Source organism: Lissotriton vulgaris, chromosome 2_1, assembly GCF_964263255.1.
Source record: "Lissotriton vulgaris chromosome 2_1, aLisVul1.2, whole genome shotgun sequence".
Lineage (NCBI taxonomy): Eukaryota > Metazoa > Chordata > Amphibia > Caudata > Salamandridae > Lissotriton > Lissotriton vulgaris.
The window spans coordinates 424,355,048-424,369,142 of NC_141687.1; the positions used below are offsets into that span (position 1 = coordinate 424,355,048).

The window sequence follows — 14,095 nt, forward strand, 5'->3', positions numbered from 1 at the left end:
CCAGAACAGAAGGGGCGGCTGGCTCCAACGGCCTCCCCCAAGCCCTTTTCAAGCAGGATAACCCATTCTTGTCAGGAAGGCTTACCTCACTTCTCGATTACTACCTGAGAAGCCCGACAAATCCTGAGTAGTGGTGTGGGGCCATGTAGGAAAGCGCCTATTTTTGCTTGGTTAGCCTCCACTTTTTGCCTGATCCTTAATGTGATTTCGAACTGTCAGTGCACTGGGTACCTGCTAACCAGGTTCCCAGGGCCAATCTCTTTCTCCCAAAACTGGACCACTATTGGCACCACTTCAGTTACCCCTATAATTCCCTAGTAAATGGTACCCCTGGTACCTAAGGTGTGGCCACTGAAGAGAGCCTTTTGGGTGCTGCAGCACTGATTGTGCCACCACAGGGCCCCCTCACCAAGTCTATGCACACTGCCAACTGCGGGCTGCGCGTCTTGGTGCAGGAAAATCCGAAGAGCCGGCATGGCACTTGCACTGGTACTTTATTGCAACAAAATGTTAGTTCACCTTATTACGATGTACCTTCTTGTGAGTGTATATCTAACTGACTCAAGATCTTACTATTGTCAAACTTTTGAAACTGTTGTGCCTCTTAATATATTATAGTGATTTTAGTGTTATGCCATTCTGTCGGATGCCACTCTTAAAAGTCAATGTTGCTGCAATTTCCCCTTGCACTAGCACTTTACCGCTGTCAAGTTTGACCTTGCCTTAGCACTCTGTTACAACAAAATGTCTGTTTTCCTTATTGCGATGTTTTTATTTGCGAGTGTATTTCCATTTGAATTGAGATTTTATACTTGTATGTGTTTAAAAAGCTGTAATGGTTTTAAATAACTGCATAACTGGCCTCTCCTTTAAGACATTTCTCTCAGATGACGGGTGTGCGTAGTAATCAGTGCAGTTCGACTGGCCTCTCCTTTCACACCTCTCAAATGACGGCTGTGCCTAGTAGGGTGTGTAACTGGACTGGCATCTTCTTTCAGACCTCTTAATCAGATGTTGGGTGTCTCTCATATGGTGTGAGGGGAGGGACTTGCCTCTCCTTAGAGCCCCCACTAGTATATGACGGCTAAGCATAGAAGGGTGTGGGAAGAGTCTTAACTCTCTTTTGAATTCTTCTCAAGCTGATGGGCGTAAATAGTAGACTGTGATAACACCATCTCCAGTAAGACTCCTTCCTTCAGTAAGAAGTCTACATTCTAGAGTGTATTCAAAGATCACCTACTCTTTTCTATTTTCTACTCATCACAGTACTTCTCTAACACACTTCCTCTAAATAACAAGGTCCACAATAAACATTCATGCTAATAGACTGTATTCAGAACTTTCCTACTTCGTTTCACTATACGCAATCCCGCAAGAGTCATGCAAAATCATATTTTCTTTTAAAGAACAATATAATTACATTTTTATTACAGTAGTTATCCTTTAGGTATCTCCTCTCTGAATCTAGGGGAACAGCATGCCTTTCTCCTGCCACTTTATATAACTTTTTTGCTTCATTTCTACAACTCCTCCAATTTTTCACAGTAAAAAGTAATGGCCGCCATGTTATTTCTAAAATTACAAGAGCAAGTTCATCAGAGCTCATGCTGGGCTGACCGAAGCCTCACGCTCCTGCAAGAGCGTTAAGGGTCACAGGAAAAACGGGCCTCTCAAACAATTACAGGGTTCCCTTTATGATTTTGTGTTCTTGCGGAACACCTGCAAGACTCATGAGCCCAAGTGCCAAAATATACAATTTTTATTACCCTTAATTTCTCAAAAACTACCGAACAGATTTACACCAAATCACAAAAAGCACAATATGCAGACCAGCGACTAGCTTCCTGCCAGATTTGGTATAATTCCGTTCAGCAGTTTTGGTGTTTCCCTTCTTAAAGCAATCTATAGAAAATGCGTTGGCATTTTGGGACCCTCTTTTTCTCGGCTCCTGCTTGACAGATCACCGTGAAACTTTCCATGCATAGATTAGTCAAAAAGTCGCACCTTTTTGGAACGTTTCGTCGAGATTCGTTAAACAGGGCCAAAGTCATTAGCAACACACAACCCTTTTCCTATGGAAAAGCGAACCTAACTAGATATATATTACAGTGGTACATTTATCTGATATTATACTTACTGATATTCAGATTAATGTGTTGTCTCTTGGTTTAACCTTCTGCCCAACTAAGAAATTTGATTATACTATGGGTAGAATTTATTTGTTTCATTTCACTAGAAAACCTAAGCTTAAAAAGTGGTATGTGCACAAAATAACTGCACAGCGTTCATCTTTTGATGATAATACAAGTTTGACGATCGCTGATTTGGGAACATTGCAAGTAATGCATGAATTGCGGGATGAGGAAGCTGGAAGCTTTGATCTTGCTGAGATAGCGGCTGAGGAACAATTAGTTTTAGATTGTAGCAGTGGAAGTGGTTTTAAACCCCAGTCTATATTTTTGCCCCAATTACACTGGGATACAATTGATATATTTGAAAAATGTGTAAAAGATGAATTTAAGAAGTTGAGTAGGTGTAAGACTAAGAGTAATGGTAATCTTACTATTGAAGGAAAATACTTCAATTGTGATAAAGAAATCCGGTAAGGGTGGGAACATCGTGGTATGGCCCTTAAATATGTATCTTGAAGAGGGGTTGAGACAGTTAAATGAAGAAGAGAATTATGGTATTACAACTAGAGGGTGCTATGAGGAGAGTAATGAGCAATATAAAAGGTGTCTGATCAGATGGAAAAATGATTTGCTGATTTCTGATGATGAGTTTAAATTTTTATTTTTACATTGCGAGTACCAGTCTTATACCTGTTACCAAAGCTGTATGAGGACAATAAGAAACCACCGGGGAGAGCTCAAGTTCAAGTTCAAGTTCCCATAGTTTCCTCTATAGGTAGTCTTTATAAAAAAAACATTTATATACATTGATTACTTTTTGAGACCCTATGTCCAAGCTTTACCGGCCTATGTGCGTGATACAGGACATTTCCTTAATTTAATTGAAAACATTGTGTGGGAAGATGGAATGCTGTTGATAACTTTGGATGTCAACAGCTCATATACATGCATACCCCATTCACTGGGCATAGATGTCAGTCGACATTTCTTACATGCGAGAAAGCTGTCTTATTTCAAATATACATCAGTGTTGCTTGACATGATGCAGTCATGTTTGAGCAACAACTTCTTCTAATTTAATCATGTGATCTACCGCCAAATCCAGGGGACGGCAATATGAACGTGCTTTGCCCCCAGTTACGTGGGTTTATACATGGGCTGGTGGGAGGAGCAGGTGGCGAATAAGATCAATGCCTTTACCCAAAATGTCGTCCTCTGGGCAAGATACATCGACGATGTATTCTGTATTCGGCGAGGCTCTGAATTAAAAGCCAAGGAATTCATTGAAACTCTGAATGATAATGAGTTAAATCTCAAATTCACGAGTACCATTGAGGATAAAAGAATTGAATTCCTAGATGTGGAGCTAGTGGTTAACAACAATAAACTGGAGAGCAGACTGTTTAGAAAAAAACATCTGGTAACAGTCTGCTAAATGCAGATAGCTGTCGTCCAAGAAACCTTGTGAACAGTATCCTGTATGAGGAGCTGTTACGCGCAAGATGGAATTGCAGCTCGGAAGCCACTTTTAAAGAAGAAATGATAACCATGACTACTCGTTTTAAGAATAGGGGGTATTCGACAAAAATCATAAACCAGGCATGTGATAAAATCCAACTAATAGACAGAAAGGATTTAATAAAAGATAAAAATGTTGATACCAACATAGACACTCCCTTACGGTTCATCACAACGTATAGTAACCAGGCTTGGGAAGTAAGACTTTGTTCGAAGAAATTTTGGAATGATCTAGGCACGGACAGTACACTCAAAAAATATGTAGGCGATCATCCCAAGATCACCTATAGAAAATTTACTTCTTTAGGAGACATGCTGTGCAGTAGTGATCTGAGGAATGTAAGTGACAAACAAGTGGTAAGGGGATTCTTCACTTGTAGGGCATGTAAGGCATGCAAAAATAGCGTCAACAGAAAGCAAATTGATTTGTCTGTACATCAACAACCATTTGTTATAGACAAGCACTTAACATGTAAATCAGATTTTTGTGTATATGCTCCGATTTTTCCATGTCCATTGATTTACATTGGAAGCACTATGCACCAAGTTAAAAAGCGTGTTCTCGAACACAGAAGAGCTATCGTTAACGAGGATAAACAATATCCAATAGCGAGGCACTTCAAAGATGTTCACGGTAAAAATGTGGAACTATTGAGGTACTGTGCTTTGGACAGAATCCCCAAGATGGAGCGGGGTGGAACCGATTGAAAGAATTAAGGCGCCTTGAGTCTAAAATGATTATAAAATGCGAGACAATGTATCCCCTTGGGTTGAACAAGGATGAGGAACTGTCAGTTCATTTAGGGTGATGCCATGCACTATGTAAATTCATTATGTAGCCTTACAGTTGTTTGTACATATATTTTAGATAAGTATCTGGTGAACACTGATCATATGTAAGTTTTTATCATAGGAGACGGAGATACCATCATCAAAATATGGGGATGCTAGTGAAAAGCCTAAGTCGTACAAGATGCATTGTGTAAATGACCCGCATGGGTGGAATTGTGAATTTTGCATTATTTTTTGATACTGGAGTTATTAATTTGGAACTTTGGACTTATTAACATTGTTTGCCCACTGGGGCTGAATTGTAAAATATAAACATTTAAAAATGTAGAGGATGATATATCTACGTTTAACATGTGGAAATTAATAAATGGTTTGCCAAAATCAAGTATAATTCTGTTTATATGCCTGTATGTGATATAAATGTCCTGTTCCTATGGATTTAAAACGGACCAGTATCAAGTTTAACAGCATTTTAATATGGCTGCTACTCTAACGAAATCCTGGATGTGGTGCTGTAGTTCTTTGTTATTGTTTGTTACTGTGACGTTGTCACTTTTTTTATGTATATATACTTTATTGAAGACTAACAAAAATGACCCGTGACAAAGGAGCTCTGCTCCGAAACGCACTGGGCAAGGATTTGCCATTAATGCAATTAATTAATTTTCCACGCAAAAACGGATTTGGGCTTGGTTCTTTGGTATTGTAATTACCGAAGGTTGAAGGTATATATATATATATATATATATATATATATATATATATATATATATATATATATGTATATTTTTATAGATATATATATATAGATCTCCATCCCTAATAGGTAATCTAGAAGTTCTTATTAGACATGTTACCTGTTATGCGCTCTTTGTTTATTTTGCATCAGAAAACTTGAGATGGGTGTTTTTGAAATGTTTATTGAAACTAGTAGATGGCATACCGGACTAGACTGTGTGGCTGTAAGTAGTAAAAAGTAGAGAACAACACTTAATTATAATGTAGAATGCTTGAAGCAAACACTCTTTGCGTGGGTAATAAATACATCCTTTTAATGGGTTGGATTATTAAAGCTGTTTTCTTTAAGGTGCAGCTTACACTGGGCACTAATTTGAATTCAAATGTTTATTTTTGTTTACCTTTCATGAAAATAAAACAATGGTCAGAGCCAGTGTATTTTGTGATTCGATGGCTGCAACTTTCACTAAATCGTGATAGATTCACAACAATAGCCACACAATTCAAAGCTTCATATGTAGATTTCAACAAAAATGTTGCTTCTTAGTCAAATGGATCAAAATAGTACTGCCAGAGAATGCTCCACATAATGAGCCTTTTATTTCCGCATAATTTGGGTGAATCCAACTCCTATATTAGTTCTTCATTGCAGCATAATTCTAGTGGCCTTAACAGTAGTAAAGCTGTGCAGAGTGACATTCCTAGAATCCTAGAATTTGGCCTCAAAATAATGCATGTAGTAACTCAGGTTTTTTTTTCACAATACAAATCTCTGACGTCCATGCCTGTTTTGTCTTAACATCATACATTTTTTTTTTTTATTCAAGCCAATCAAAATATTACCATGAATGAGAGGATGCTGCACTATGTCAACCTCTGCTTGGAGCTCGATAAGTCCTCTGTCACCAAACCAGCAGCCACTGTTGTGCTGGAAACACCTTCCTCTGGCCTCCTCACAACTACCACCAGCCTGCTGCTGGCCATGCGAGACATTCTGGAAGATGAGCACTACTTTCACCATAAAGTGCAATTTACTAATGATTACTATATTGGTGAGGCTTGTTTCCTTGTTGCCACATTTTCTTATAATTGCCTTTGACTGCAGTGATTCTGATGGCAGGTGTATCGGGTTTATTCAAATTGCAGTCGACAATGTCACTATGATCTCTTTGAAAAATGTGGTCCTCCTTTGCATGTGTTCTTTCTAGCATCCAGTTTTCTGTTTACATTTGTTTGGTGTTTGTTCTCCTAAAACATCCTGGCTGTCACCCTTCTGTTTGAGCTTGAATGGTTTTAAATTATTTAAAGTTGCAGCTGACTTTATGTGCATTAGGACTTATCGCCACAAGTTAGCCTTGGAAATCAGGTCTCAGCTGCTCATTGTAAAGAGAACAAATCTTCAAAACATCATCTTGTAATCATTCGCGGTTTCCCCCTGCAAAGTAATGTGCCTGGGTAATATTTTTATAAATTCCTGATCTGGGTTTAGTTTCACCTTTCGTTGCTTTATTTCAGTTTTTTGCCATGTCATTTGTGAAGGTAGCTCACCTTGTACTCGAATTCAATGGCAGGACCGGAGGCTTCGGATTATGCCTTACTTCCTTCGCTTTATTGCCAAACACAGCAGCAAGAAAAAACCACAAACAACTACATTTCCCATGAACATCAGGGAAAGAAAAAGAGACATAATGGCAGTCCTTTGTCGCTCTCCGCACTCCGGCAGCTCCCATCATGCCTTGCAGCTGCTCCCTCTTCCTCTTTCTTCGCTGCTCAGCAGCAAGTTAAGTAGTGTTTCTTTGCTTCTCTGTGATTTTTGGGACTGTGTAGGTAGCGTTATGGGTTGTAAGGCAAGCGCTGACCTTTTTCATTTCTCAGAGTCCCTTAACGATCGCGGGACGCTTTTTAGCGCTCCTCACGCGATCTGGCCCTAGTGCGTTGTGCGGTGTGCGCTTTCCACCGCTAGGGGGCGAGCTTCCCGTTGTGGCCTGAGTGCCCGTGGAACGTTTTGAAGCGGTTCTGCGCGTTTCTGGGTGAGTTCCAGTGCCCCTGCCTCCCAGCTTGACACCCTGTGGGGTTGTAATTTTAGGTTTTCCCCCAAATTGGACGCCCGAGAAGGGTTGTATGGTACTGTTTTGTGAACACCCTGCATGGTCGTAATTGCCGCTGGCGTGCTGGTGCGAGGAACGCTATGCCGGGTGGGCGCCCTGTGATCTAGAGGGCTGTAGCGTTCCCTGGGCTCTGTCCCGTAAATTGTGTGCCTTAGTGCCCCCCTAGTGTCTGGGCTCCCTCCCAGCTTACATTTGGTACCCGTTAGGGCCCGACTATTGGCTGTACTGCAGATCCTCCCTTGCCAGAACTTACTTCAGTACTGCAAGGAGATCACAAACAGTATGCAGAGGGAGACCCCCTCAGCTACGCACCGTGGGATGACGATTTCTATCAAGCCGTGGATGACTCCATTTATCGGGCGGTGGACCAGGCTATGGTGCCCCTAGAGCAGCGGCTCATGGCTCGCCTGGATGAAGCGTACTCTAAGTTGGCGGCCCTGATCCCCGCTCCGGGCCCAGTCCTGGACCCTGCGTCCTCTTCACAGCGCTCGAGGGATCTCAACCTGACCCCAAGACCGCAGAGGTTCCACTCCCCCCCCGACCCCGCGCACTATGTCCCCAGTTCCTCAGGGCGATAAGGATTCACCGGATTCGGATGAGGAGGCTTGCTCATCGAGGTCCTGGCTCCCGTCACAGACCGCTTCCTCGGAGGGTCCTTCGGATATGTTGGACCTCGGATTGGGTCCCGGGTGACAAAGTGGCCAAGTACGTGGCCGGTCGCTTACGCAAACCCGTGGAAAAGGACGCGCGCAACCGCCTGCGGGCGGAATGCCCACGGCCTACCCTGGAGGGCAAGGTGGCTATGACGCCGGACATTGACCCCAAAATGGCGACATTCCTGGCAAAGTTTGTTATGGATCCCCGCAAGGGGATTGACAGGTCCTGGCGCACTTGCCAGGACAAATTGTTAGACGCGGTGGGCCCTCTGACCAAAATACTGGACATGGCAGAGGAGGCCAAGGTCACAGGCGATCAAATTTCACCAGAGGTCCTGTCCAACTGGGCCCAGCGGGCCATTTTCTTCCTTGGAAATGCTAATTGTGCCCTCTCAACGGAGAGGAGGAGGTCTCTGTTGATTAAGATCGACCCTAAGTTGGGTGACCTCGCTTCTTCGGAGGCGGGAGCTGTGGCTCAGGGGGGTCTGTTCGGGGACCCTTTTATTAAGGAACTCAGAAAGTTTGTTGCAACCTTTACCTCTTTGGACAGGGCACAGTCCAATATCAAGAAAGTTTTTGCCCCTCTGGTTTTTGAGGGGGCCGGACGTGGCAGGGGCCGCTCGTTCGGCCATGGCAACCCCTCTGATCGGGGACAGGGCTCCGGCCGCGTGCGCGCCCAGGACAGTGCCTGTTTCAACAACTTCTACCCCACACAGGGCCAGCAGTTTCGAGGCTGTGTCAGAGGCCAGAGGAGGCAGCAACAAAGTGTTGGAAGAGGTGAGTGTACTGCCTTCAGCAAGTTTGCGAGTTCGGGGGGGCGCTTGGCGCAGTTTCTCCCCGCATGGGCATCCCTGACCAGCGACGCTTGGGTGCAGCAGACGGTCCAGAGCTTCCAGTTGGAGTTACATGGCCGTCCTTACCAGCCTCAGCGTCCCCGTCCCATTGTCTTTTCGCAGCGCGACGCAGAGTTAGTGCCCGACGAGGTGTCCGCCCTCCTCCACAAAGGGGCGATTTGCTGTGCGCAGGAGCACCCAGGAGGTTTTCTCAGTAATCTGTTTTTGGTCGACAAGGTCGATGGGGGCCGCCGTCCAGTCATCAACTTGAAAGAGTTTAACGGATGGCTGGTCTTCCGCCATTTCAAGATGGAGGGAATCCATCTTCTGAGGGACGTTTTGCGGCCATCAGATTGGATGGTCAGGCTCGACTTGAAAGACGCTTACTTGACGGTGCCCGTTTTTCCCCCTCACCGTCGTTTCCTTCAGTTCGCATGGGGCGGTCAGGTTTACGAGTTCACCACGCTACCTTTCGGGCTCTCCTCGGCGCCGTGGTGTTTCACAAAAGTGTTGCATCCGGTCGTCGAGGCTTTGCGGGCTCAGGGTATCCGGATGATCGTTTACCTGGACAACATGCTCTTCATGGACCAGTGTCCAAAGCGCCTCTCGTCCCAGCTTCAGATGTCTGTCAACCTTCTTCAGGATCTGGGTTTCGTTATCAACGAGAAGAAGTCGCTTCTGGTTCCCACCCAGTGCGCCCCCTTTTTGGGATTCACAGTCGATTCAGTGGCGGCCACGCTGAGCCTGGTGCGGAGATTTTTCCACAGGGGGCGCTTGGTCAGCACTCGAACAGTCATTCCATATTAACTGTTTGGAGTTGCTAGCAGGTTCCTTTGCGGTCCAGTGTTGGACGAAGGACAGGGTTCAATCTTGTGTCCTCCTCCGGATGGACAACATATCAGCGGTCCGTTATATCAACCACCTGGGAGGCACCAGGTCCAAACTTCTAGCAGACCTTGCCAAGTATTTATGGAACTTTTGCCTGGACCGTCAGGTGTCGGTCACGGCGGAATACTTGCTGGGTCGTCAGAACGAAGTGGCCGATTGGCACTCCCGGCACTTGCTAGACGCCAGTGTGTGGAAGATGGACCCTCTGGTGTTCTCTTGGTTAGCAGACAGATGGGGTCCCTTTTCGGTGGACCTGTTCGCATCGACTATCAACTTCCGAGGTACTTCAGTTGGTGACCAGACCCTCTGGCGGAGGCGACGGATGCTTTCCTTCAGGAATGGTCGAAGGAGCAGGGGTATGCGTTTCCCCCGTTTTCAATGATAACGCGAGTATCGGTATTGCTCCGCCGTCAGTTGGCGGAGGTGGTTCTGATCACTCCTTGGTGAAGGTCTCAAGTGTGGTTTCCGGTTCTTCTGGAACTTTCCTGGGATTCTCCAATCCTACTCCCCCACTCTCCACATATTCTGCTCAGTCTGGAGGGGCTTCCCCACAGGTTAGTACAGGAGGGGTCGCTGCGTCTGATGGCTTGGCGGATCTCCGGTGTCGCTGGACGCTCCTGGGCCTTTCGGGAACGGCGGAAGGCTTACTCTCCAAAGCATGGGCCGATAGCACGACCAGGAGGTACCGGTCTGCTTGGCATAGATGGCGTCGCTGGTGTATGCGACGGGGTCTTGATCCCGTGGGGGCGGACGTAGTACAGGTGCTAAACTTCTTGGCGGGATTAGTGGACCATGGCCTGGCTTATCGGTCAGTGAATACCTTCCGTTCAGCTATCTCGGCCGGTCATGACCTGGTTCAGGGTTCCCCAGTTGGAGAACACCCCTTGGTGTGTCGGCTTTTGAGAGGGATTCGACTCTCGTTACCTCCGGAACCACGTTATTCCATCCTTTGGGACGTGAAAAGGGTTCTGAACTTGTTTTATCCTGGCAGCCAAATCGGTTTTTGTCTTGCAAAGAACTCACAGCTAAATTGGCTATGCTGCTGTGTTTGGTATCTTGCAGGCGAGTTTCGGATGTGCGAGCATTAGACATCACTGCTAGAGTTTTCTCCCCTGACGGGGTGTCTTTTACGGTGAGCAGGTGGACTAAATCCCTTTCGAGAGTGATCTCGTACCCGGCCTTTCAGGACTCCCCTAAACTGTGTGTGGTGCAGTGCCTCCGTGCTCATGAAAGTTTGACTGAAGATACTCGTCCTCCGGGCGAGAGACAATTGCTCATTTCCCTACGTAAACCGTACAAGGCAGTCTCTTCCCCACTATAGCCAGGTGGGTGCGTTGGGTGATGCAGGAGGCGGGGATTGATACCAAGCAGTTTGGAGCCCATTCTGCGAGAGGGGCGATGGCCTCTAAAGCTTTTGCCCTTGGAGCTCGATTGGAGGATCTGATGAGGGCGGCCGACTGGTCCTCAGATTCCACTTTCAAGAGGTTTTATTTTAAGCCAGTGTTGGATGGTGCCCGGCTGGTGGTCAACAAGCTTTGAACTGGAATAATCTGAAGCCTCCGGTCCTGCCATAGAATGAGAATTTGCCTAGCCTTGGGGCTGGTAAGTTCCAATTCTATTAAGGACTCGGAGGCGAGGATTATCCCCCCCAATGACTTCAGGGAAGTGGACCCTCCCCGTACGGAATGTAAGTAATGCATTTTAAGGTTTACTTTTGGCTATGCATCTAGTACCTGCAATGTTCTTGACATGCGTTTTTTACACTTGTTAGTGGCTGCTCAATGTCTGACACTGCATATTTTGCAGGGAATGACGGAAATAAACAGGAGACGTGAGATGGATGGAGCATGAGCTTCGCGCGAAGAAAGAGGAAGAGGGAGCAGCTGCAAGGCATGATGGGAACTGCCGGAGTGCGGAGAGCGACAAAGGACTGCCATTATGTCTCTTTTTCTTTCCCTGATGTTCATGGGAAATGTAGTTGTTTGTGGTTTTTTCTTGCTGCTGTGTTTGGCAATAACGATTCAGAAAAGGGGGTGGTGATGAACAGAGTGTCTGAATTAAGCAGACCACTCTTACCCAGTCCAAAGATCAGGGCTTGATCCATCACCGTTATTTATCTCACTGCACCATCCCAGCTCAGAACCTGGCTATATGCAAATCAGTCTGTCCCTGGCCCAGTGCGTCATGGGAACAGGGCAGACTAAACTACCAAGCCAATTCTTCACCAGAAAGGAGACAAGCTACCGGGGACCAGTTTCTGGCATTTCAGCCGTCTTCGGCCCGGCTTGCTTGAATACTGATGGTGCAGTGAGAAAGGGACTCATGTCTGAGTATACCCTGCCACTCCTATAGTGGCCAAAAACGATTCAGAAAAGGGGGTGGTGATGAACAGAGTGTCTGAATTAAGCAGACCACTCTTACCCAGTCCCAAGATCAGGGCTTGATCCATCACCGTTATTTATCTCACTGCACCATCCCAGCTCAGAACCTGGCTATATGCAAATCAGTCTGTCCCTGGCCCAGTGCATCATGGGAACAGGGCAGACTAAACTACCAAGCCAATTCTTCACCAGAAAGGAGACAAGCTACCGGGGACCGGTTTCTGGCATTTCAGCCGTCTTCGGCCCGGCTTGCTTGAATCCTGATGGTGCAGTGAGAAAGGGACTCATGTCTGAGTATACCCTGCCACTCCTATAGTGGCCAAAAACGATTCAGAAAAGGGGGTGGTGATGAACAGTGTGTCTGAATTAAGCAGGCCACTCTTACCCAGTCCAAAGATCAGGGCTTGATCCATCACCGTTATTTATCTCACTGCACCATCCCAGCTCAGAACCTGGCTATATGCAAATCAGTCTGTCCCTGGCCCAGTGCGTCATGGGAACAGGGCAGACTAAACTACCAAGCCAATTCTTCACCAGAAAGGAGACAAGCTACCGGGGACCGGTTTCTGGCATTCTGGTTCTGAGCTGGGATGGTGCAGTGAGCTAAAAAACGGTGATGGATCAAGCCCTGATCTTTGGACTGGGTAAGAGTGGTCTGCTTAATTCAGACACTCTGTTCATCACCACCCCCTTTTCTGAATCGTGTTTGGCAATAAAGCGAAGGAAGTAAGGCATAATCCTCGCCTCCGAGTCCTTAATAGAATTGGAACTTACCAGCACCAAGGCTAGGCAAATTCTCATTGTTTTATCATTTTTAGCAGGATGCTCTTGTCTACATAAATTAGCCTTTTCGCCGCAGCGCGCATTTCGCCGTGGGGCGGGCGGGGCTATAGGGGGGCGTGGCGCTCCCTTCCTCATGATGGCTCCATGCCGTTATGAGTCACAGGCGGCGTGTGCTCATGACGGAGTGGAGATGTCATGACCCCTCCCACTCCCTAATTTGCACGCACAGGCAGGGAATTAGTGCTGCATAGGCAGTGTGGGCGAGCGGCAGTTGCATGACGGCTCCACGCTGTCATGAGCAGTCGCCGCCCGTGGCTCATGACTGCGTGGAGCCGTCATTAGCATGGAAGGGTTAACTACCCCAGAGTATTTGCAAGATCTGCGGGATCCCCATCATGATAAAAATATATCGTACTATATTTTCCAAGAGCACGTTCCAGGTAATTGTTGCGTGAAAATGGACTACGTATAGAACATAGAAAAGGACTCTTGTTTATTCCGTGAGAAAAGCCCTGTAAAGCTGAAACGCATCTGCATTTTTATTTTCTGCTCCCTCTACGCCTGTGAAATAATGAAAATAATTTTTTGAGTGCCCGCGTTCTTGCTTTCTTGGGAGTCCGTGAAATATAAATTAGCTTTTGCAGGTCACATCTGCAGCTAAGGGCTAATTCATGAGCCGTGACCTTTATAGAAAGCTAGCTGAATCCTTTGTGAATGAGGTCAGGCTTTAGGGATTGGTCTCAGGACTGACCTGCAGAGTCCAGAGAAAGTTGTGTCTTATGACTCAGTGTATATAACCGTAAGCTTACAATGCAAAGTTGCAAGCACTGCTATCGCAACATTTGTATTTGCCTTCAACTGTTTTACCGAAACTGAACCTTTATTGTTCCATGTCTCTGCAGAAGCCTGGATTCACATCCTGTCAAACATTTTTGCAGCATATATTAATTCTCTTTTTATTTTAGATTTCGAAATTTGCATGGATAAAGATAGAAGAAAGGTGATTCCACTAACTAAAAAAGATGATGTGGGAAATACAACCAACGTTCAAAGGTACTTTGCATTTGTATTCCTACACACACAACTTATGTGCGTTTTATGATTAATCTTCCTACGCCTTCCTTTGTTGTGGCTATAATTTGGTACAAAGAATTTATACCTGCATGCAATAATTTCTGGTTAGATTTTGTTTTGCAAACCTTAGCTCAGATCACTGTGGGAGCCGTCTGTTGAGAAATGGACCGTCTTTCTAATATCTCTGTTCCA

The 14,095-nt window shown here is 45.7% G+C and overlaps 1 protein-coding gene across 2 annotated transcripts in view; it reads left to right on the forward strand.

The window, feature by feature from the left end:
- Positions 1–14,095, forward strand: part of FASTKD2 (FAST kinase domains 2) — a 262,282-nt gene that overhangs the window by 178,755 nt on the left and 69,432 nt on the right. For both annotated transcript variants that reach the window (XM_086955324.1, XM_086955323.1), the window contains exons 9-10: positions 6,008–6,232; positions 13,795–13,882. In XM_086955324.1, coding sequence (XP_086811450.1) covers positions 6,008–6,232; positions 13,795–13,882 — 313 coding nt within the window. The remainder of the gene's footprint in view (positions 1–6,007; positions 6,233–13,794; positions 13,883–14,095) is intronic.